This window comes from Lemur catta, chromosome 2, assembly GCF_020740605.2.
Source record: "Lemur catta isolate mLemCat1 chromosome 2, mLemCat1.pri, whole genome shotgun sequence".
Lineage (NCBI taxonomy): Eukaryota > Metazoa > Chordata > Mammalia > Primates > Lemuridae > Lemur > Lemur catta.
The window spans coordinates 94,246,006-94,269,431 of record NC_059129.1 but is presented as its reverse complement, the minus strand read 5'-3'; the positions used below and the strand labels follow the sequence as shown (position 1 = coordinate 94,269,431).

At 33.7% G+C, this 23,426-nt stretch overlaps 1 protein-coding gene across 2 annotated transcripts; it reads left to right on the top strand.

The window, feature by feature from the left end:
- Window positions 1-362: 362 nt before the first annotated feature.
- CCNC (cyclin C) lies at window positions 363-23,298 on the top strand. Of its 2 annotated transcripts, none has more exons than XM_045544074.1 (12): window positions 363-841; window positions 5,767-5,873; window positions 6,728-6,812; window positions 6,977-7,046; window positions 9,658-9,709; window positions 13,822-13,877; window positions 14,682-14,717; window positions 15,401-15,492; window positions 16,128-16,195; window positions 19,054-19,133; window positions 20,482-20,600; window positions 22,065-23,298. In XM_045544074.1, the coding sequence occupies exons 1-12, from the start codon at window positions 810-812 to the stop codon at window positions 22,117-22,119; spliced, it is 852 nt and encodes a 283-aa protein (XP_045400030.1). In that variant the 5' UTR covers window positions 363-809; the 3' UTR covers window positions 22,120-23,298. The 2 variants fall into 2 exon arrangements, with proteins under 2 accessions (XP_045400030.1, XP_045400031.1); XM_045544075.1 differs by lacking the exon at window positions 22,065-23,298 and adding an exon at window positions 21,436-21,900 and having other exon boundaries at window positions 543-841.
- Window positions 23,299-23,426: the final 128 nt, after the last annotated feature.

Here is a 23,426-nt window from a genome sequence, read left to right as displayed (position 1 = left end):
TCTAAAAGTTTGCACTTTAACACTCCCAAAGAACGCATTAAGAACACATTGGTGGACGCGGTGAGCATTGTGTAGGGGAAAGGGCACTCCTCCAATCCTGGCTTGGGTGAGGCAAAGTCATAACATGTAACCAAAATGTTTGTACCCCCATAATATCCTGAAATTTAAAAAAAAAAAAAAGAACAACATTGAGTCTGGTGCTAGTAGGAACTCAATTAGAAACACTAGATCCGTGAGGCCAAAGTCATCTTCATTTATTTCTCCTTCCAGTAGAAGGAAAAATAAGCGAAATCATAAAATCTTATGTTTTATTATTATTACAATGCCATCGTCCTGTTTTTGGAGGCCTGGAAGATGGAATGACAGAACCGCGACCTGGACCACTTGGCTCTAGGTCACGCCCACCCAGCGACTCCAGTGCTGAGGACCCAAGACCGAGCTGTGCCGGCTCTAGGCCAGAACCGCGCTACGCTCTCGCGAGAGCTTTCCACCCGCCGCGAGTCTCCGTGAGCACTAGTTCCCGTCTCCTATCTCCGCTCGCCCACAGGCCGTTGTCTCGCCGCCGGCTTCCTCCGCTACCGCGGGGCGGGCCGGAACTTTTGTCCATAGGAACGGGTTTCCACTGTTGACTGTTGCCGGCCGGCGTCAAGGAGAATAGGGTGCCATCCTCTTCCTCTCGCCGTCGCTGCCGCGGAGCGGAGCCGAGCTGATTTGATCGGGGAGCGTGGTTACCGGACGGGCTGGGTCTATGGTCGCTCCGCGGGCCGCTCCGCCGGCTGGTGCTTTTTTATCAGGGCAAGCTGTGTTCCATGGCAGGGAACTTTTGGCAGAGCTCCCACTAGTAAGTGATCTTCCGTCTTCTCACCTGGGGCTGGTTCGTGGGGGGCGGTGAGGAGTGGGCCTGCGACTCCCCTGGGCCTGGATCCCGGCCTCAGTCCCGAGCGCCGGCGGGACTCCCGGGAGGTGGCGGCTACCGGAAGCGAGATGAGCTTCTCTGGGGCGACTCTCCTCCACGCCCCCGGTCCGGTTTCGGGGAGGGAAGGATCTGTGAGCTGGAAGGGTGAGGGAAGGGGGTTTAGTCTCTGGAGAAGGAAGATTTAGGTGTTCAATTTCGGATTCTTGGATTAGCTAGGCCGCGGGGAGTGAGATGGAGTGGGCACAGGTATGGGAAGTGTGACTCAGTTCAGGACGGTGAGGCTACCTGTTCAGGACAGTGGTGGCTTGCGTTTGCCTGGGATTTCTTCAGAGAATGGGCATCGTGGTCTTTTGTCATTCACCTTTTATCTTGAAGGGATATCTTACTCCGAGGAGAGGAGGGAGTCAGACTTACTTCTGTCTGTTGACTGCTTCCTGCCACTACTTATGCCTAGATGGAGTTTTATGTTGATAAGGTATAGAGCAGATGCTTTCAAAATGTATCCATTTCATTAGCCTGTGCCTTATATTTTGTTTTAAAAGTGCGTTTTCCAGTGATTTGTTTGCCTGTTTCTTTAACCTTTTTGATGAGTAAGTTTTTGTTTCTGTCAGTGACCATGGAAGAGCTAGAGTAATATTAACGCTTATCCTAAAATACATTTAAACAGGCAGAAAGTATGTTATGGGGCTAATTGAACACTAACTAGGCTTTCCACTGTATAGTTGAAAGAGGAACGGAACTTGATAAAGAGGGTAATAATTTTTAATGCTAAGAAAGCATTAGTAACTAATTTAAATTTTGATTCTGTGAATAGGATCGATTCTTACTGTTCATTCATTTTTTAGCCCTTTGCACGAGGAAAAAAAGAAACAATGGGCTGAGAAACCTATTTAAGGAAAAGCAGGTTTTCCTTTTGCTATAAAGTGATTCAGTGGAGATGAAGTGTTATAGAAGCTTTACTACTGATTATATTATTTTTATTTTGCATTGTTTCACACGGTGAAATATTTGCTTTGGCAATGTTAAAATAAGTTTTGGTAGCAGAGAAGAGGTATCCTAATAAACTTTGAAAGAAGCTGAGAGAATTGACAGGTAGCTAGCTGTTGATTGTTGGTTTTTCAACTTTAAATTAAAAAAGATCCTTTTTCCCTTTTTATAAGTGTTCTCACTATGCTTTCATTTACTTTTGGCATTATAAAAACAGGTTTTTCACTTTTCAAATGTAAAATTATTATAAAATTAAATGTGCTCCTTTGGTGCTGTTCCAATTCAAATTGTCCTGGAGGAAGAGGCCAATTTGCCTTACTTAAATACTTTGTGAATTATGGAGTCCCTGATCTGCAAAAGGTTAACAAGTGTGAAAGACAAGACAATCCTGGAAAAACAGAGAAAAAAATTATGAAAGGCCATTGTCTTAGGTGAATTTGTGAAAGAGGAAAATTGACATGAAATATGCTGTATATCATGCCTCTAAGATGCACATTTTCACACTTCAACTCTGAAATCAACATGGCAATTTCTTTTATAGTAGCACATGAAATAATAGTGAATCTTACATGTAATCTTAAATTTGATGGAATGCAGTATTTATAAGTCTTCTTGGTTTATCCTTCATACAAAGTGCAGTGAGGAAAACTTTTAAAATATTTGTGAAATTTATCTTTTTAAAAATGTAAAATGACTCTGTGGAGATGAAATTGATTAGCAAATCTCAGTATATTTCAGAAAGATGTAGTAGACCCAAACACATTCTCTGACCAAAATGAACTAGAAGGGCACTAAATATTTGCTGATTGAATGGATTACTGAACAGGTTACAAAAATAAAAACTACAGAACCAACTGTGGATACTTTATTGTATCAAAAAGAAACTGACAAGTTAGTTAATATCTAGAAAATAGCATGAGATCACTATATGTGGGATATAGCCAAAGCTGCATTTATTAGAAAATCAACATCCTGAATAACAGAGAATAAAAATAAATCAAATATTCTACTTAAGAATATTAAAAAGGAAAGTGAAATAAACCTAAGGAAACAGAAAGATTTATTAAAAGGAACACTGACACTAATGTATTAAAAGGAAAAAAAAAATTATAAGAGCTGGTTCTTAGAGAATACCAAAACAGTAGACCACTGCTTGTTAAATCCATAAAAAAGGGATGATACAAAAATAAAAATTAGGAATGAGAAAAATAAGTAAATCAGAGGTTCCTTTGGGTTATCTCCATGGTGATAAATTTGAAAGCCAAAACAAGAAAATTACCAGAGAGCAACTCCTTAAAAAACCCTCCAGGCCCACATTATTTCAAGGGTAAATTCTTTCCAACTTTTAAAAGGATTTCCTTTTGAAATTGTTCTAGTTCACACAAAAAGAAGGAAAGCTTTTTAGTTCTCTTTATAAAGCCACAATAATGCTTATAGGAAAATCTAGCTAAGGTGGCACTAAAAACAGTCTCACTTTTGCATATTGATGCAAACATTATAAGTAAAGTATTACTAAATGGAGACTAACATTACATTAAAAGTATAAAACAAGACAAAGTAAATTTTACTATAGAAATAGAGTCAATATTAGGAAATATGTTAAACAGTGAAGGCATTAAAATACTATTAAAACTCAACATCTGTTCTTGACTAAAGTTCTTACTAAAACAGAAATAGGATGCTTCTTTAACATGAAAAACATATCAAAGCATCAGCAAGAGATATTTAATGGCAAAACATTAGGAAAATTAGGGTGCGTATTTGACATTTTCAGAATATGCTAGTCAATGAAATTGGTAGGAGAATGAGATATAAAAAGAATAATAATTATCCATATGTAGATAAAATTAATTAGAAAATTCAGTTAATTAAAAAATTATTAGAAATAATAAAGGTTTAATAAGATGACTACTTACAAAATACAAAGATAAACTTTTTAAAAATGAATGGTAGAAAAGTATAATTTACTTATAGTAACAGAAAATATACTGGAGAAAAAAGTTAAGAAATGTACAGGACCAGTAGGAAGAAAACTTCAAAACTCTATAGTGGAACAGAGATTTGAATAAACGGAGTTTAAATTGTAGCATTGTAAGATGTAATTTCTCCCTATATTGATCTTTAAATTTAATGCAATCCCAAACAAAATTTTGAGTGGATATTCTTTTTTGAGACTTGACATAATGATTCTATTCAGGTTTTAGAATAATAATCGTGATAGAATAGTCAGAAATTTTTTGAAGAATAGTAGCAAGGGGGCATTGTTTATACCAGATATTAATTATTTAATTTTCTATGTTTTAAAATAGCATGGCATAGGAACAAGAAAACAAATTAAAAATAGGAAATTATAAAGAAGATCCAAATATAATGGCAGAATTATAAGTCAGGAAATACTTAACAGCATTGGAACCATTTGACAAAATTAGCTGGATCCCTACTTTATGTCAAAATAAATTTCAGATGGATCATAAATTGAAAGAAAAAAAGCCTTGAAAGGTGTTAAGATATGGGTGGATTATTTTTACCATTTTGAGTCAGGGAAGGCTTTTCCATGCATGACAAACATAAAAGTAAAACATGAGGAGATTCAAATAAGTGATTCAGTTTCAGATTTCTATATTGCAGATAATTAAATATTGAGAGATATTTAAACTTGGCAGAAATTTTTGCAGCTTATTTTACAGACAAATTATCCATAATGCACAAATTTTAGATCAAAAGAATCTCTTGATCATAAAAAAAATGGCAATCCCATTAGAAAAATGGTGATATTAGAATTAACATTGTACAAAAGAATTATATTTGGCTAATAAAGGTATGAAAAGATTTTTAACTTCAGAAGTAATAAAACAAACAAACAAAAAAACAAAACAGTAACATAATACTTTGCCTTTAAGTTATGAACTATTTAAAAGACAGTAAGTAATCCATAGGATTAAATATTTTAAGACACACTCATGAATGGTTAGTTGGAGTGGAAATTAGTGTAACTTTTTTGGAGAGCAAATTGACAGTGTGTTTCAAAGTTACCTACAAAACTGACCCATTAGTTCTACTTCTAGGAAATGATTTCAGGTATATTATTAATCATATGCAAGGATGAATTATAAAGTTGTTCACTAAAGCATTATTTGTAATAATGGAAAAATGATAACCTGTATATCTGCCATAAGGGTTGGCTAATGATTCATCCATAATGCTGTGCAGCAATTTAAAAGGATGCTAAATAACAAGTTCATTGACATAAAAAGACTTACCATACATACTGAGTGAGAAAAACAGGTTGCAGAATAGTTTTGTGAGCAATATCAATTTTGCATCTCTAATTAAAAATAGTATTCTTGACTAGACCAGAGGAGGAGGCTGTCAGTGTAATAAATTTTAAAGCAGCTTTTAGTATGATTGGATTTGTGAAGTAGGAAAATCAAATACCATGGTTACTCATGAATAGCTGAGAAACAATTTACTTCATCAAATCTAAGGTGCCATTAATTGGTGCCAAATAATTCCACTTTATTTTATATATCACTAAGAAGGAATAAACATACTGCCAATTAAAATGCTAAGGCATCACTGATTATAAGACGTCTTGATATCAGAGTCCTATAATCAATGAAATACAATATAAGCTAGTAACACAGAAAGACTGAGGAGGAAGAGGGAAAGGATTAGAACAGAATATTTTTCAGGACACATTCATGTGTTCATTCACATTTCAAGAAATGTGAGAAATATCATCTTTAATGTTACTTCTTGAATTTTGTACTTCTCAGAATATGAACAACCTATTCAATCTTATAGTGTTTGCTTATTTGCTTGTTGATTATCTATAGCATGTCTTAACATCTTACTTCTTTTAGTTTACAATGGATTTTGGATAAACAAGATCTATTGAAGGAGCGCCAGAAGGACTTGAAGTTTCTTTCAGAAGAAGAGTATTGGAAATTACAAATATTTTTTACAAATGGTAAACATTTTTATTTTTAATTGGTTGAAATGGTATAGTTGGTTACCTCTGAATTAAAGTGTTTTTAAATGGTAATTTTTGAACTGTTTTAGTCCATATTTAACATTTTTATTTATACATGTATTCTTTTTACAACTTATTTACTTATCTTTTAATTGATCTAAATAAAGTTTTTTTGTGTGAATCTTACATGTCATAGGCACTCAGGACAATTTGAAAGTGTTAACTAATCTCCCTAAGCCTTTATAATGCATTATTAAACCTAGTTTAAGGTTGGCTAAAGCAAAGTACTTAAAGGATAAATGATTCTTTGGTTGACAACCTCTTGTGGGCAGTCATACCTCAACTTTGCTTTGGAGGGAAGAGGATTTAGAGTCAGAAGGTCTGCCGTGTGGTAGCTTTGTTACATGATCTTTCTGACCTTCAATTCACTCTTTTGCAAATCTAACTCTCTTGTTGTTTTGAGGATTCATTATGGACTTTTTTTTTTTGTAAACTGTAGAAAGTGTTTTAGTGGCTTGATAGGCAGCTAATATTTTGTTCTCATATTTATTATAAAGATAGTATGAAAAGCATTGAAAATATTTAGATGATAGAGGGGAAATACCTATCATTCATCCTCTAATGGAAGAATAATTTTTGCTATGGGGCAATTTTTTGTGTGCTTATGAATATCTATTAAACAAATCTGCAAATCCTAGTGCTAGACCACCATGATCCATGTAGAGCTTTATAGCATGTGTAGGTTTTTCTTGTGTTAAAAATGAATATAGTCATGATTTGACTACATAGAAATTATTGTTCATTATAATGGTACCAGAAGATACATTTAAACTTTATTATTTTCCTTTTAGTTATCCAGGCATTAGGTGAACATCTTAAGTTAAGACAACAAGTTATTGCCACTGCTACAGTCTATTTCAAGAGATTCTATGCCAGGTAGGGCTGTTTTATTTTGGGAATATGTTGTGGCTGTTTGAAACTCTTATCTAATGTTGATGAACAGTGTAAGTGAATCATGTGTTTGCCATAGAGTTATCTTATTTTCTTTCCAGTGTGTTCTCTGTATAAATGATATCTAACTTTGTTTTATCATATTTTAGGTATTCTCTGAAAAGTATAGATCCTGTATTAATGGCTCCTACATGTGTGTTTTTGGCATCCAAAGTAGAGGTATAAAACAATTTTCTGTTCTTCATCAAAGTGTAGTCATGTATGTTGGTTAATCTGCCCCAGTTTTCACATTAGTTATGTAAAGGTAATAATAGATGGTAATTTATGCAAGATACTGAAATTGTGCAAAATCAAAGATATATACATATCTTTATTTTATATATTAATTTAACAAATGCTTATGTAGTACTTACTGTGTACCAAGTGCTTTTGTAAGTCTCTTTACAAATATTAACTGATTTAACCTTCATAACAAACTATGTAATATGTGGTAATAGTATCCTCATTTTATAAATGAGGAAACTGAAGCACAGAAAGATTAAGAATTTGCCTAAGATCATACAGCTGGTAAGTGGCAGAGCCAGTATTTGAATCAGCAGAGTTTAGTTTCTAATCCTCTGTTCTTAACTGCTTTGCTTTGCTGCCTTTAAGACATTTATTGTTTGGCACTAATTATAGTAGTATTCAGTAAGTGCCACAGCTTGTTTACTATAACCTGAGAATGTCTCTCCTTCTCACTTGTATGTTTATGTCCTACTTTTCCCCCTTTCGAGTGTCCTGATGATTGGCTGCCTACCAATTCACAGGGAAAGCAAGAGGGAAGACAAGGATGGGGGGGAGCTATAGCTACATGGATTCTAACAAAGTTTGGTTGGTGAGGATAGAGAAATCAGGTGAGGGAGAAAAGAGAAATAGGATCTTGCAGCTGAGACTGAATTTCTGTTCAACTTATTTAGCTTTTCAGTATTTTTGAGAGAGCTCAGCTAAAATCCAGAAAATAGCAGCAAATATTGGCTGGTTTTCATAATGAATTCATGCAGTCTTTAGTGTTACAAAATCTTTGTATTATGTTTCTATTTTTGGATGATATCTTTAGAATAGTAATTGTATTCTTGAATATTGAATGTGATTTTAACCCCGTAAGTTTACATTCTTTTTTGTACCCACTATGATTTAGTTTTGTTTTAGCCATTATTTAGGATTATCTATGACATATTTCCCAACTATTTCCTAAATAATGAGAGCTGACTCTATTAGAAATAGTATCAGGACAAGCTTTCTAGAGATTTAAGGTTTTCTCATTGTGAGTGGTAGTTTAAGGAGGTAGAACCAGCTTCGTTGTTAAGTTCTTTAATGGAAAAAAAAAAGTGTTTATAAAAGCCCTTTATTATGGGTGATTTTTTTCAAATATTACCATGTAATATGTGATTTTATTTAAATATTACCATGTAATAATTTAATTTTATGTCTCTTAAGTACAACCAGTATAGCTGACTAAGGCAAAATCTTTATAAACATCTACTCTTGTAGATTAATTTGGAGATTTTAATTTGTTTTGTTATTTGTTATTTGATTTACTGAGTAGAACTCTGTTATGTGATTTACTGAGTGAAAGTTTTTGCTTTAAGGTAAAGAATTATTTGGGGGCTTGGTGGAGTGACTTTCAGATTTGGTTATAGCATTACTTTTTATCTCTATGACCAAATCTTTCTGCTAATTGTACAAAAACTGTATAGAAATGGTGTTTAGGCTTTTATATTTTATTTTCAGTTATTACAGTTGGATGTTTAAATGTAAATATAAATTTATGTGTACACATACATGTGCTCCCCCCCACAGAATAAGGAGGTAGGTTGAAGATATTTGAACAGATAGATTTTTTAGTTTAGTTTCTTTTGTTGGATAAGGTACCGATTCTTGATTTTTTTCAAATTTTAAAATGAAATGAAGGCTTCAGGAATCTTATGAAATTAATCTTATGAGAAAATTAAATGAGACGATATGTGTCAAGTGGATCGCCTGATAAATTTTAGTTATTTTTAAAATGGTGGTATGTTAGGTTGAAAAAGGAAATGAGAAGTGATCTTGGAAGTCTCATGCATATCATTCTTGTCTCCCTGTTCTGAAAAGGATAATTACTGTTTGTATGGTTTTTTTTAGTTCTTTTGGTGATATTAAAGTTTATCTTATTCAGAGATTCAATAGTTTTATTGTTAAATGGCATTAGGTATCTGTTAGTCCAGGTTCAATTGAATAGGAAGCATACTGTTCAATTAATATTTATTCTTGCAATTCGATGTAGAATCTAAACAGTCTTCTTGGAAACGATTTCAAGTGCAGAAAACTAGCACTGGCACTTTACGGCTTGGTTTCTAATTTGGTACTTTTATTGTTATTAAATTATAAAATTATTTGTTTTAAATGTAGCCATTTTAAAGAAAAGTAATATTGGTTGAGTATCCCTAATCCAAAAATCCAAAATCTGAAACTTTTTGAGTGCTGACATCACACTCAAAGGAAATGTTTATTGGAACATTTTGGATTTCAGATTTTCAAGTTAGGGATGCTCAACTGGTATAACGCAAATATTCCAAGATAAAAAATCCAAACTCTGAAACACTTCTGGTTCTAAGCATATCTGATAAGAAATACTCAACCTGTATATTTTAGAGATTTGAGTACTTTTTCCCTCAAGTAGGTAGAAGGTGAACAGACTAGACTACAAATATGAGGGGAGCTAGGAAATACTGTTTTGAATAGACCGTAGATAGATACTCCCAGGTTCACTGGGTTAATACGTACCTGGTCTCATCTACTTTTCTTTCTCTAGGAATTTGGAGTAGTCTCAAATACAAGATTGATTTCTGCTGCTACTTCTGTATGTAAGTGCAAAAAATATATCTGCTTTAAGGATGTAATTCTGAAGAAAGTTTCATAGTACATAGAAATTTTTTAGTTTATGAGACGTGTGAGATTAGTTGGGTTTATTAAATCTCCTGAGGATACCTTTATGACTAATAAATTTGGCAAAAAAGAAGTTTTTTAAAAAACCACTTATAGTATTATCTTTAAGATGTTACTTTTAATGTTAAAAATGGATAGTAATTATCAATACAAAAATATCAACTCAGTGGCTCTTAATTTTATAGTAGGGGTACAGAAAAATTTATTTCCTAATTTTATTATATTTTATTGTGTCCTAATGATAGTTACGTCATTGTTATGGGTGGAATATACTATAATATTTCTTGAGCAACTATAATGTCTGTCTTTGGGAATTAGGTATTTTTAAATATACATATTGAAAAACATGGTTCAGAAAAAAGGCTGACTTTTAACCCTGGTTGTGTCACTAAGTAGCTATGTTTTGTCTCCAAGGAACTGTGTAACCTTGAGCAAGTTGCTTTACCTTTTTGCCTTAGTCCTTTATCTAAAAAGAGGGGGTGTAGTCACAGCTTCTTAGGTGATGAAAAATATTAAAAAATGTAAAAAGATGAGATTTAGCTTTTTGTGAGTCATGAAATGAAAGGAAATAGCATTGTAAAGTACCGTATACTGGATATTAACATTATGCTATGTTCCAACTTTATAGATTAAGCAAAAAGGCCTCATCTAGCAAAAGATAATTCATATTTATTATTATTTCTGTGATCTACACAGGAGGGACAAAAGATAGCTTTTTATGTTTTAAGTTTGTGAGCCAGACTGACTAATTTTTGTATTTTTGAGTCAGTCCCTGTCCGAGAAGAATACAGTAATATAATTCAGTCTTTTTCATGTCACATCATAATTCTTATAAGGGTAGAAGATTAGTAATCATTTTTGCCAAAAAGTTTAATATACCAATATATCACATTGATGGAGTAATGAGTTGCCCTTTGGAAAATCAAATTATTAAAAAATTATAAAATGACTAAAAGGAATTCTTACCAAAATGTTAGCAATGCTCAGTCTCTGCATAGTAGATTAGAGGTACCTGATTTTCTTATGTTAGTTTCTGCTTTTTAAACTTTTTAAAAAATGTATACATTTTTTAATGTGAGATACCTGTTACCAAGGTTTATTTATATATATGTTTTAAAATTTTTTATTTTTAATTATTATGGGTACATAATAGTTGTATATATTGATGTATTTATATTTTTCATGCAAAGGCTTAAAAAGTATGTTCATAAAAGGTTTGGTTACCAGTGAATAGGAAAATCTTATAACAGGCTATTTTATTTATTTCTTTTTTTTTTTTTTTTTTTTTTTTTGAGACAGAGTCTCACTTTGTTGCCCGGGCTAGAGTGAGTGCCGTGGCATCAGCCTAGCTCACAGCAACCTCAGACTCCTGGGCTTAAGCGATCCTACTGCCTCAGCCTCCCGAGTAGCTGGGACTACAGGCATGAGCCACCACGCCCGGCTAATTTTTTTGTATATATATTTTTAGTTGGCCAGATAATTTCTTTCTATTTTTAGTAGAGACGGGGTCTCACTCTTGCTCAGGCTGGTCTCGAACTCCTGACCTCGAGCGATCCACCCGCCTCGGCCTCCCAGAGCTAGGATTACAGGCGTGAGCCACCGCGCCCGGCCTATTTTATTTATTTCTTAAGTTTTATAGTGTATTACATAGGCTCAGACTGCTTGGGTTTCAAAGTTTAGCTCCATTTCTATGGGATAAATTGAACAAAATATTTTTTTCTGTGCCTTAGTTTCCTCATCTGCAAGGTGAGGATGTTAATATTTATGTTGAGTAGTTGTGAGGATCAAATAAGTTAATATCTATAAAACTCTTAGAATAGTGCTTTGCTCAGTGTGTTAACTTTGCTGTGGCTGCCATAAATACCACAGACTGGGTGGCTTAAACAACAGAAATGTATTTTCTCACAATTCTAGAGCCTAAATGTCCAAGATCAAAATGTCAACAGGTTTGGTTTCTCCTGACGCTTTTGTCCTTGGCTTGCAGATTGCCACCTTCTGGCTGTGTTCTCACATGGTCCTTTCTCTGCACACACAGCCCTGGTGTGTCTTCTTCATATAAGGGCAACAATCCTATAGAATTTCACCTATGATAATAGGTGAAACTGGGTGAGGGTGTGTCTTAAGTCTGCTCAGGCTGCTATAAGAAAATATCACAGACTGGATGGCTTTAACAACAGACATTTATTTCTCACAGTTCTAGGCTGAGAAGTCTAAGTTCAACGTGGTAAAAAAGATCAATTCCTTGCGTCGGAGAGAGAGATCTAACTAACCTCTCTTTCTCTTCCTATAAGGACACTAATCTCATCATGGGGGCTAACCCTCATGACTTCATCTAAACCTGATTATCTCCCAGAGGCCCTACCTCCAAATACAATCACATTGGGGGTTAGGACTTCAACATGTGAATTTTGGGGGGACACAGACATTCAGTCCATAAGGGTATAAGGGAATTCTGTGTACTGTCTTCTCAGTTTTTCTGTAAACTTAAAACTTCTAAAAAATATTGAGTCTACTAAAAAAAAAAAAAGGGAATATAATTAGGTAGTGTTTGTTTTGTTTTGTTTTTTTAAGGGAAATTTGAGCATATGAGACAGATTTACTGAAGGAGGAAAGGTTAAAGATGAAAAAAATAGTAGGAACTAGCAATTGAATAGATGAAAGCAAGTGCGTAAGTGGTTAGGGGTAACAATAGAGAGGAATGATGCATTTTCCTCTAAGTTGGAAGGAAGGGATTAGAAGATAGAAAATCAAAATGCAGAGCAGTTTTAGCATGGAGTAAGAGATAAGTTGACAGCATCAGGTAAATCTAATTTCAATAGAGGTATTAGGTGTCAAGGTCCAAGAGTTAGGAATGTAGATTTGTTTTAGGTACAGAGGTAATTTTACCTGTTGATTGTCTACCATTATATAAGAACTTGTTTTTGCTCTTACACTTTACATCTTATTTACATAAAAAGGATTTGTAAAACTCAGAAACCTTAACAGGTATAGGTACATTTTCAAAATTAACTGAAGACAAGAGAAAAAGAAAGATTAAGTGTAAATTTCCTGGTGTCAAGTGTAAATGGTTTCAAATCCTAGTAGATGTTACCTATCTAAATTAGCAGTAGGGTACTCAATTTACAAAACAAATATTTTTGAAAACATGATACTAGAATAAATGGAATTCCTTTTCGTCTCAGTGAGGTCACCTGGGATTTTATATAAATGGAAGGAATTATGAAAACAGATCTTTGAGGACCTGTCAGTAGTTACTTGATTGAGTTAAATGTTGTGGCATAATAGCTGGAATACAGTTTTCTCAGATAGTACTTAAATATATATATGTACCATTTTAAGGAGATGGGGGACTGATGGTTAACGTGCTTTTTTCATTTATACTTTATTAGTGACTAATAAAGTAGTAGATAATAGAGTTGTAACTGTGTGGTATAAAAAAAGGTTCTAGAGACCTTTCATATATATTAATGCTTTATTAAAATGTATTTTTTGATAAAAAATTACTAGTCATTATATAAAGTTTAGAAAGTACAGATTAGTAAAAAATTCTTAAATCTCAGATAACCATGTTAACATTTTCTGGTATATTATCCTTTCAATATTACATATATGTATATATTTTTTTAAAATAAGCACATATGTATTGTAGACACATATACAACCTGTGTGTTCCTTCTAAGGTAAATCACTGGAGAATAGAACAATAAATACCATTCTGGACCTGGAAAGATTTTAAAGATGATAAAAGCCAGTGATTTTTTTTCATTCTTTTTATTTATTTTTTGGGCTGCAGTACCTTTCTTAATATACCAAATATAAAACTGAAGCTAATTGTAGTGTAGGTGGTGATCTGGGGCTTCCTGCTACTCAGTCTTTCCCCTCCCCTGAAAAAAAAATCTAGATCCCTAAGCAACGCCAAGAGCTGCTGAAAATGGGTAGCCCTCCCCTCTAATATTCTACACTGTGTTAAAGTCTAATTTTGTGTTATTTTTTCATTGTCTTAGTTAAAATTATTTTTTGTTTTCTACAGTAAAAACTAGATTTTCATATGCCTTTCCAAAGGAATTTCCTTATAGGATGAATCATGTAAGTATAGTGTATAAAATAAAACACTTGTCAAAGCTATATATCAACTAGCTACATTTTGTATTAGAATAAACTTAATAGTCTCCTAGAAATGACAATTTCAGATATTACAAGACTATAGACATTATTCTAAATTAAAAATAACTAGCATTTACCATTTTTTTAAAATACTTCATAGTAGTGATTATCAACTCTGGCTGACCATTAAATCATCTTGGGAACTATTTAATACTACTGATGTTGCATCCTTTCCAGACCACCTTAATAGAATTTTCAGGCTTGGGGCCCCCCAGCATTGGTACTTTCTAAAAACTCCCAGGTGATACTAATGTGCTGCTGGGGCTGAGAACCACTTTAATGGGACAGTATGAAATATTTTTGAGATGAATTTCCATTGATATTTTAATAGACATATCTTTCTTTTTCTACCATGCAAGGGATTTGTTCATTCTGCTTAAACTGTATGTTTTTAATTAAGTAGAGATCATTGCATTCTTGCATTTTTTGAGTAGAAAAATAAGGAAGTTTTTACAGGATATTTTAAATAAAAATGAGTAAAAAGAATGCTTATAAGAAGCTGGCTTTTCCTTATAAAGATTGAAATGCTTTATAGTCATAATTGTGTGTATTATATAATAAAAAGTTGCATATGTTCATTTTAATATAAGCTAGTTATTTTCTTAATTTAAAATTTTAATTAAAATTTGTGCTAAATTACTATAATGTCTATAAATTGTGTTAGAATAAGTGGACTCATCTAATTTGGTTTCTTGTTGACATTTGATAATTTTTTTTTTAAAACAGATATTAGAATGTGAATTCTATCTTTTAGAACTAATGGTAAGTATATTTCCTGCGATTAATAGAGCAAAACATTTTCAAATTTAATAAAGTCAGAAATTATTTAAAGAAATGATCTGTAGGGAGGTACATTTTAAAACCATCCACATGATACATGACGGTGAAATCTTAGTAGCCTGGTAACCTTATCACCTGTATCTTCTCTGAAACCCATAAAATAATTTGTGTATCCTACTTAGGATGGGAACATTTTTCTATTCTATAGTAAGTAACTACAATAAAAGGATTATAAGCAAACAGGTCAGGACATTAAACCACTGTAAATTATGTGCACAATTTGTGTATGTGTACAGTGTTATTTAAAGATAGATAATGTCTTTGGCAGAATTCTGCTCCTCCAGTTGGGAATTATGGATTTATAGGCTAATAAGAGGTTTCAGTGTGTTGCAGATGTGACACTTTGAGTCTCTAAGGGAATGAATGGATGCTGACTGACTGCCAACCGATTTACCAAGGTATATTCCAGAGAGAGCACTGCCTTCACTATTACAGTAGAGGTTAGGGCTGCCATACTGCTTGCTTAAGAGAATAAAAGGGAAGCAAGCATGAGTTAGAGAACTTCACTTTGGAATACACAATTACAAATCAGTTGGGTAATGATATCGTTTTTGTGTTGTAATAAATCTGTTTTTATACATACACATTTTTTAAACTGTTTCTAGGATTGTTGCTTGATAGTGTATCATCCTTATAGACCTTTGCTCCAGTATGTGCAGGACATGGGCCAAGAAGACATGTTGCTTCCCCTTGCATGGTAATTAGAACAGAAGTTATTAATAGTGTAACCTGTTATTAGATAGGAAGGTTGACAAGTAAAAATGAAGTTTAGTATTTTTAAAGTCATTAAACTAGTGCCCCAAGATATTTTATGTTAAGCAAAATACCTGCTTGTTGAATTTTAATAACTATAGTGGTATAAATGCTAAAATGATAAGCACCTTATCTATTTGATAAATATACCCGTTAAAATTTGATTTTGTATGAAAAACAGACTGTTAATATAAAAATTAAGACTGAGGTTATCTTTAAAATAATCAGAATACTTTTTGGTAGTATTCAACATACATATAAGTTCATTGTATAATTTCTGGTTTTTTATTTAATCTTCTGATTTTTGAAAAACTATGTAAATATGTTCATATTATAATTTATTATGAGGTTTTGACATTTAAAATATATTTAGCTGTAGTTTTATTCATTGATAAGTGCTTGTTTGTTTTCAAATTCATGTATCCTTTTGCCTTGATGTTTTCACCTTTGTAGCTGTGCTTCAGTAATAGAAAAGGGAAATAAGTGTGTACAAAGATGGGAAATCTGGCCCTCTCTGGGAGGAAATGTACACATGAGGTAGTTCTGCTTTCAGTAATAATATGATTTGCATTTCTATAGGAGGATAGTGAATGATACCTACAGAACGGATCTTTGCCTACTGTATCCTCCTTTCATGATAGCTTTAGGTATGTAAGCGTGGTATTACCTCTGCTAATTAAATTGTTATAAATATATTTAGGTCATCCTAAAATAAATTTCAACCTATTGTACTTTATGTTTTTATGTTCCATGAAGTAATAGACTAATACTTGCATGTGAACTTTCAATAATATGAACTGCAACTGTCACAAATCAGGATTAGTATCCCCCCCAACCCCCTTTTATAGTAAGTTTTTTTTAATCATTTAAAAGCATTTTAATCAGTATCTGAATAGAGCATTTTTGTTTGTTTAGGGGGAAAAGGTCAGAATTAAGCCAGCCAATATTAGTTGGAACTTATGTAAAATAATTGGGCCCATCTTTCATATCTTAAGCCCAATTAAGTACTTAGGTTGAGTAAAGGAGCATCTGTGGTCCTTAATGCCTTGCTGGAGGGAGAAGTTAGCTACCATTCTGCTGTCTGTGGAAGGCAGTGATGTGATGGGTTAGAACACAGTCTTTGGAGTCGGATAGTCCTAGGTTTAAACTTTACTTTCTTTACAATTGTGGGGAAATTATCTAACCTTTCTGGGTTTGTTTCCTTAATTGTAAGATGAGGGGGATGCTAATAATTCCATACAGAATCATTTCAAGAATTAAATGAGATAGCTTGTAGAGCAATAAATAATGCCTGCTATTTACTAGGCACTTGTTAATTTCTGTTCCTTTTCCTTCTATTGATTCCTTCTATAACTTCATCCTCTTGGTTTTCCCCCATTATTTTCCCAGTTCAGACTTAATTTTCATTTGTTTCTCTTTGTTCAGTTTTTCCTTAAATGTTCATGTTTCTTGACCTTCTTACATCGGAGGTGGCAAATAGGTTGTGTGTATACTTTTGTGGTACTGGTGGCTCCCTGAAATACTGGATTTGGAAGGATTTTGAGGTGGCATCTGGGTTCAGTGTGGAAGAATGCTAGGATCTGCATAGGTAGGAAGGAGGGGATAACAGGACATGTGCTACATCTTTGCCATCCCTGCTTTCTTCTTCCTGGGTATTTTCACTGAGGCCCATGGCTTAGAGAGATCTACTATCTCTTATGTGCTAAAATGTTCAAATTTCTTTATTTAGCCAAGATCTTGTTCCCGAGCAGTTCTTTATATTCTTTTTCCTTTTACACAGCCCCTCAGACTCACGACTGACCTCATCACTTTGCCCCAAAATATGTTCCTCCTTTTAATGTCTTTGCTAGCTTGTTGAATAGCACTAGCTAATTACCTTAGTTAGAAACTCACCAGTTAGGCTGTTTCATCTCCCTTGATACCTACATCTAGTTGGTTACCAATACTTTTGTGCTTTTCTCTTGATTGTTCCTTTTTAAATCTCATAACTATCTTCTCATCTCTATCCAGGTTACCACAGCAGTTTCCTAACTGGCTAATTCGTCTTCCATATCCCTGTGCCCAGAGAGCCCATCCATCCTCCACACTGTTGAGCTAGGCTAGTGGTTCTCAACTGGGGATAATTTTGCCCCCCAGGGGACATTTGGCAATGTCTGGTTTGGGTTGTCATAACTAGGGTGAGGTGCTACTGGCATCTAGTAGGTAGAAGCCAGGGATGCTGCTAAGCATCCCATAATGCACAAGATAGTCTCAAAGAATTGTACAATACAAAATGCTGGAATGAGCTTTTTAAGATTCAGAATTTGTCTCCAAATTAAACCTTTCAGTGCTCTTCCTAATTGCTGGATAAAATCTACAGCCTCTTTTTACCATTTATATACATGCCATTCTCTCCTCCCACTCTCACTTTTTTTTAAGGCTTGGCTCAGATACCCCCTTTAATTGACCCTCCCTAGCACCCTCGCAACATTACCTCAGTCTGGGTTTAGGATGCCTCCTCAATCTCTAATTTACTCTATCTATGCCCCTGTCATGGCTTTTTCCACTGTATTTAAATCATCTGTTCTTATCATTTCAGTCCTTTAGCCTCGTAATTCCTTCTAGATCTAAGCCCTACTCTGTAGTTTTGTTTGACTTGGGGCAACCAGTATGTCAGTTCACATTTAAGTTGCTGTTTGCCTAGAATGTCATCCTAATCCAAGTCATGTGGGTAACCAGACCAGGAAATTTAACTCTCAACAAGCTGGGATGGGATCAGGGTAGCCAGACTGCTAGTAGAAATTGTTTTAGGCAAAATTGCAATGGGGATTCTTGTCTTTGAGCTCTTTTGCTATCTTTGTTAGTTATATTACATATAATATATATAATTGTATCCAGTGTATTACATTGTTTCCTAACCTCTATTTTATTTCAACACTAAATTTGTATAGGTGTGCCCACTCTTCACATAACTTGATCATATGCTAATAACTTTAAAAAGAAAAAAAGCAGAGGCAACACTGCTTTTAATGAAATGTCAAAACATAGTCACCATTCTTAAAGCTTGGCATATTGATTGACTTTCTTGTTTTGTTTTTGTCACACTGACTTCTGGGTACAATTTGACTTTGTTTATACCACTGTTCAGGGATGGCTTCCCTGTTCTAATCTCCTCTTTGGCTGTTCTTCCTCTCTAACATACCCTGACTTTCAAGGCAACTGCACTGCGGCTAGGAACTAGCACACAGTGAGGAGCAGATATCTAGAACATTAATGCAGTCTAATAATTTTTTCTATCTATATCAGATTAGGTTGTTGAGATGGTCAATGGTAATTATTAAATGTAGCTGTATAATTTGTTATTTTTTTTTATTCTTGGTCTTGGATTGCAAGCTGTATAATTTTTTTAGAGGAATGTTGGAAAATACACATAAATTTGTAAGTGAAAATCTTATCTTTAGTTCTAAGATCATGTATTCTACGTCTGCAGCTAAACATGGGCAATTGTCTCTCATTTTCTTTCCAGCTTGCCTACATGTAGCCTGTGTTGTACAGCAGAAAGATGCCAGACAGTGGTTTGCTGAGCTTTCTGTGGATATGGAAAAGGTATTCTTTAACATTCCCTTACTTAAATAAAAACTTGAACATTTAAAAATTAATGTCTTACTTACCATGAGTTTAAAATCTTGTGATGTTCATCAGGCTAAGAAAATTATTGGTTAAAAAATATTAAGAAATACATTTGGTGGGAAGAGTTGATGTTGACTATTTAAGTTATATTTCTCTTTTCAGCTTAGGGTTAAATAGAATGGGAAACTTTTGTTTTGACTGGTTACAAAGTAGCCTCTAATTTCAAGGATTGTTTTAAAAGCTACCCAGTTGATACAACATCTCTTTGGTTCTCCTGGAGAGAGTTGGAACCCATTATATTAAGTGAAGTATCCCAAGAATGGAAAAACAAGCATCACATGTACTCACCAGAAAATTGGTTTCCCTGATCATCACCTAAATGCACATTGGGGAATGATACCAATTGGATATCAGACTGAGGCGGGTCGGGGGGGATGGGTGTATGCCTACATGATGAGTGCGTTGCGCACCTTCTGGGGAATGGTCACGCTTGAAGGTGCTGACTCGGAGAGGTGGGAGGTAGGGGGAGGGGATGGAGGTATGACTACATGGTGAGTGCCAGGCGCACTGTCTAGGGAATGGACACGCTTGAGGCTCTGACTCAGGGGGATGGGCGGGACACGGACAATGTATATAACCTGAGCTTTTGTACCCTCATAATAAGCTGAAATAAAAAAAATAAAAGCTACCTAGTGACCACTGATTACTACTGTGAACTTCTGTAAAACAGCTTATCTCCTGGCAAAATGGTTTTTGCCATGTTTTCTGCCTTTTCTGCTGAAATGTTGAATACATTAAAATTAATCCAAGTTAGGTCCACTCAGGTGGGAAAGAAAGGCCTAATTTGGAAACTGGTTATGACAAATTTGTAGCTGCCAGGTTTTGAGCACCTTAACTTACAGGTAGTTAACAGAAAATAAAAACATCTTGTGTGTGCAATCTCCCATTAAATTGTTTGAAACAGTTATTAGAGGAGTGTGCTCTATAGTGGCATATTCTTCCATGATTAGAACCTTTATTCTTACTTAGTATCTCACTATTTTGTTTTGGTGTAAGATGTCATCAGGTAGAAGGAAACCAACTTCAGAGATGGATAAGGATGGACAGGGTAAACCTGTTAAAAGATGAGACTCTAGGAGGAAAAACCTGTCTAAATAGCAGTGTGGTGAAAAATACTGCTTTCAAATTTTATCAAAATTGTCTAACCTGCATACTTAAGGACAGAGACTCTTATCTTTTTACTGTTTTTTTGTGATGTGTGTTCTTTATATAATAAACGTTGCTTGTTTTTGCCACTGAGAACTTTTCAAATATTTTCTTCTAGATTTTGGAAATAATCAGGGTTATTTTAAAACTATATGAGCAGTGGAAGAATTTTGATGAGAGAAAAGAGATGGCAACTATTCTTAGTAAGATGCCGAAACCAAAACCTCCTCCAAACAGGTATTTTATAAACTTTAATTATTGATTTCATTTAATTATATATCATACTTACCATATTTTTCATAAATTATGTTGGTTTGTATCTTTTTCTTAAAATTTCTTCCAAAACTTCATAATCCATGTTAATTTTATTTTTTAAATTTGTGACTTGATAGTTTGAGAATATCTCATTTTAAAAAATACATTAATCTGATCATGTATTTAGTAATTTTTCCTAATGCAATGGAGGTCTATTACAGGTATCCCTCAACATATGGCTACATATTGTACATAAATTTAATCAGAGCAGAATTAGGCATGTTTATCTGAAATTCGGGGATAAAGAATTCTGTAGTAGTTTCATGTCAGTTTGACTATGTGCCATATTTTTTCCCCCCACTACTGGCTATTTTCCTATTTTATAAATTTCAGTAGCAGTTTTAAAAATCCTGATGAATGACCTGGTATTATAAAGATAAAGAATTTTGGTTTTGAGTGACCCTAAGATCCACAGCACGCAGTAACATAATTTTGCTAAATAATGAATCACCTGTGCTAAGAGGTTTTTGTTGTTGATGATTTTTGTTTTTTTTAAATGGGATCTGTTCAGTTAGTTCAGGTTCTAAGCCCTCACTGTATATCAGATCATTTGGGGTAGGGAAAAAAGTCAGAAGGGAAATAAAGAAATGTTACCCATCTTCATCATCTATCTAGAAAAATAATTAAGTTATATAACAAGATAAATTTGTAGGTTGCTACTGATAATGTTACAGTTTGGACAAAGTTAACTTGACTTATACAAGGAGCTGTTTAAGACAGTCATTCAAACAGCTGCCTTTGGATGCATTTTTTGCAGAAATTCCCTGAGTGATTCTCCACTAGTGGCAGGGCCTGAAGCTGCAAGATGATGGTGGACAAGATAAGGCAATAATCCTGTTGCCACATTCAATGGTATTTTCAGTTTTAGTTATTTTTATTTTAAATATTCAGCATTTTCCAGGAAATTACCATATTTCTTTCTGACTTATAAGGTTTTGCTGTATTTATATATGCTTTTATTATGCCTTTGGACACCAGTTTTTTTGGAAGAACACTTCTTGATTTTCATAAATAGTAGGAATAGAATTTTATATGTAAGATTTAATTTTATAGAAAATTTGTTTAGAAGAAGCTGTAATCTCTATGTTGAGTGATACCTGTAATAAGAATGAAATCCCATACCCTAATTTAAATTTTTGGAGTGTATATGGACACTGACTTCCAGAATGCTTGTTATGTGTGAGGACAAAAAGTTACATAAGAATAAAAGCATAAAACCAAATGTTACTCTTCTGGGTTTTAATTTTTCCACATCTGTGTCTTAAAAATGTTTCTTTGTAGAGTTCTGCTGCAGAATAATGAGCTTTAAAATTAGTAGGCTTATTAGGGTGTTAAAAGTGAATCTTTTAATTGGTAAAAAAATCTCTTTCTTCCCCATTTGAACAGTGAAGGAGAGCAGGGTCCAAATGGAAGTCAGAACTCTAGCTACAGCCAATCTTAAAACATTCCGAAGAATTCCGTAGTGGACCACTTGGAAATAAACCATTGGACAGATTTCAGTAATGTCTTCAATGGAACACAAATGAAAATGAATAGCTTGTTTCTGTCAAGCATATTGGGAAGTGATTTTATTTTTGCAAAATAAGTTTATTTACCTAATTTGATTTTAGTATATAACTGATTAAATCTGTTGATTATAAAAGTTTGGAAAGGTTCTAAGGGGACCTACAGACAGACATAGATATTTCAAAATTAATAGCTTTTGATTAGTATAATATTTCTTAATTTGGATAATAGAAATTGTAACTTTTTATTAAGCCAGGAAACATGGAGCATAATTTCTTTAAAATTCTCTTTGGTCATTGAGGGACCAGAAAAGGACATAAAAAGTCAGTATGTGAGGGGTTTTTTTCCCCCTCCATACGTTTAACTTTAAAACTGTATTTAAAGAATCAAATTTTACAAAATCCTGGAAGATTTTGATAACGATGTTGATAATTTCAGGGAAATTAATCAAGTACCTATTGATTTAAAAGTGTATTTTATTCAATAGTTTTGGTATTTTGCCATGGAAGATACTAGCCCCAGCCTAGCAGAAAAGTGCAATATGTATAGCATACTTTGACATTTTAAAAGTAATATTCCATAACCATTTTGAAATGCTGGGCAAACAGAAGAAAAAAAACCTACGTGAAGTTACTTGCAATTAATTCACAGTTAATCAGGTGTTTTGAAAATTTAATTGGATAAAAACCATAATAAGTTTGAAATCTAGTAAAATTTTAATGTTAATTTTTACTGTGAAAAGTTTTTAATAAGATATACACACCCTAGTTTAATTTTGTGTCTTAATGTGGATTTACAAATTTACTACAAGTATCCTGAGCCAGGAACACAATCAGGTTTCAGGCCAGTTTGATGCTGGCTGTTCTTAATTCTCATATGAGTGTAGGACTTCATACTAAATGTTATGTCAGTGGGACTGTGCTGTCTGTGGAACTTAATAAATTAATCATTTTCTTCAGACTTGAAGGAGAGTGATAACATTTGGAATCATAGGATATTGATGTACAATTTAAAGATTAAAATTTTTTAATAAACCAATTGTGGACAATGGGTTATTAAATTAAATGTTGGCTTCCTAGTATAAAACTGCAAGAATAAAAGTAAGTTCTCCAGCCATGTTGACTAGTGTCTTGAATTTATCTTTTTTAATTTGCCTTATGCTGTTTTCTGAGAATCCCTCTTTAGTTAAGTATTAAAATAAAGCTTTCTGTAGTTTGCCATGGGGGTCATTTCAAATGGTAT

Bases quoted from the DNA above. Each gene is read 5' to 3' on its own strand.
- CCNC (XM_045544074.1), top strand. From the start codon at position 810: ATGGCAGGGAACTTTTGGCAGAGCTCCCACTA. The intron at 6,813-6,976 runs GTAGGGCTGTTT...ATCATATTTTAG, and splicing joins TTCAAGAGATTCTATGCCAG to GTATTCTCTGAAAAGTATAG. The intron at 15,493-16,127 runs GTAATTAGAACA...GCATTTCTATAG, and splicing joins ATGTTGCTTCCCCTTGCATG to GAGGATAGTGAATGATACCT.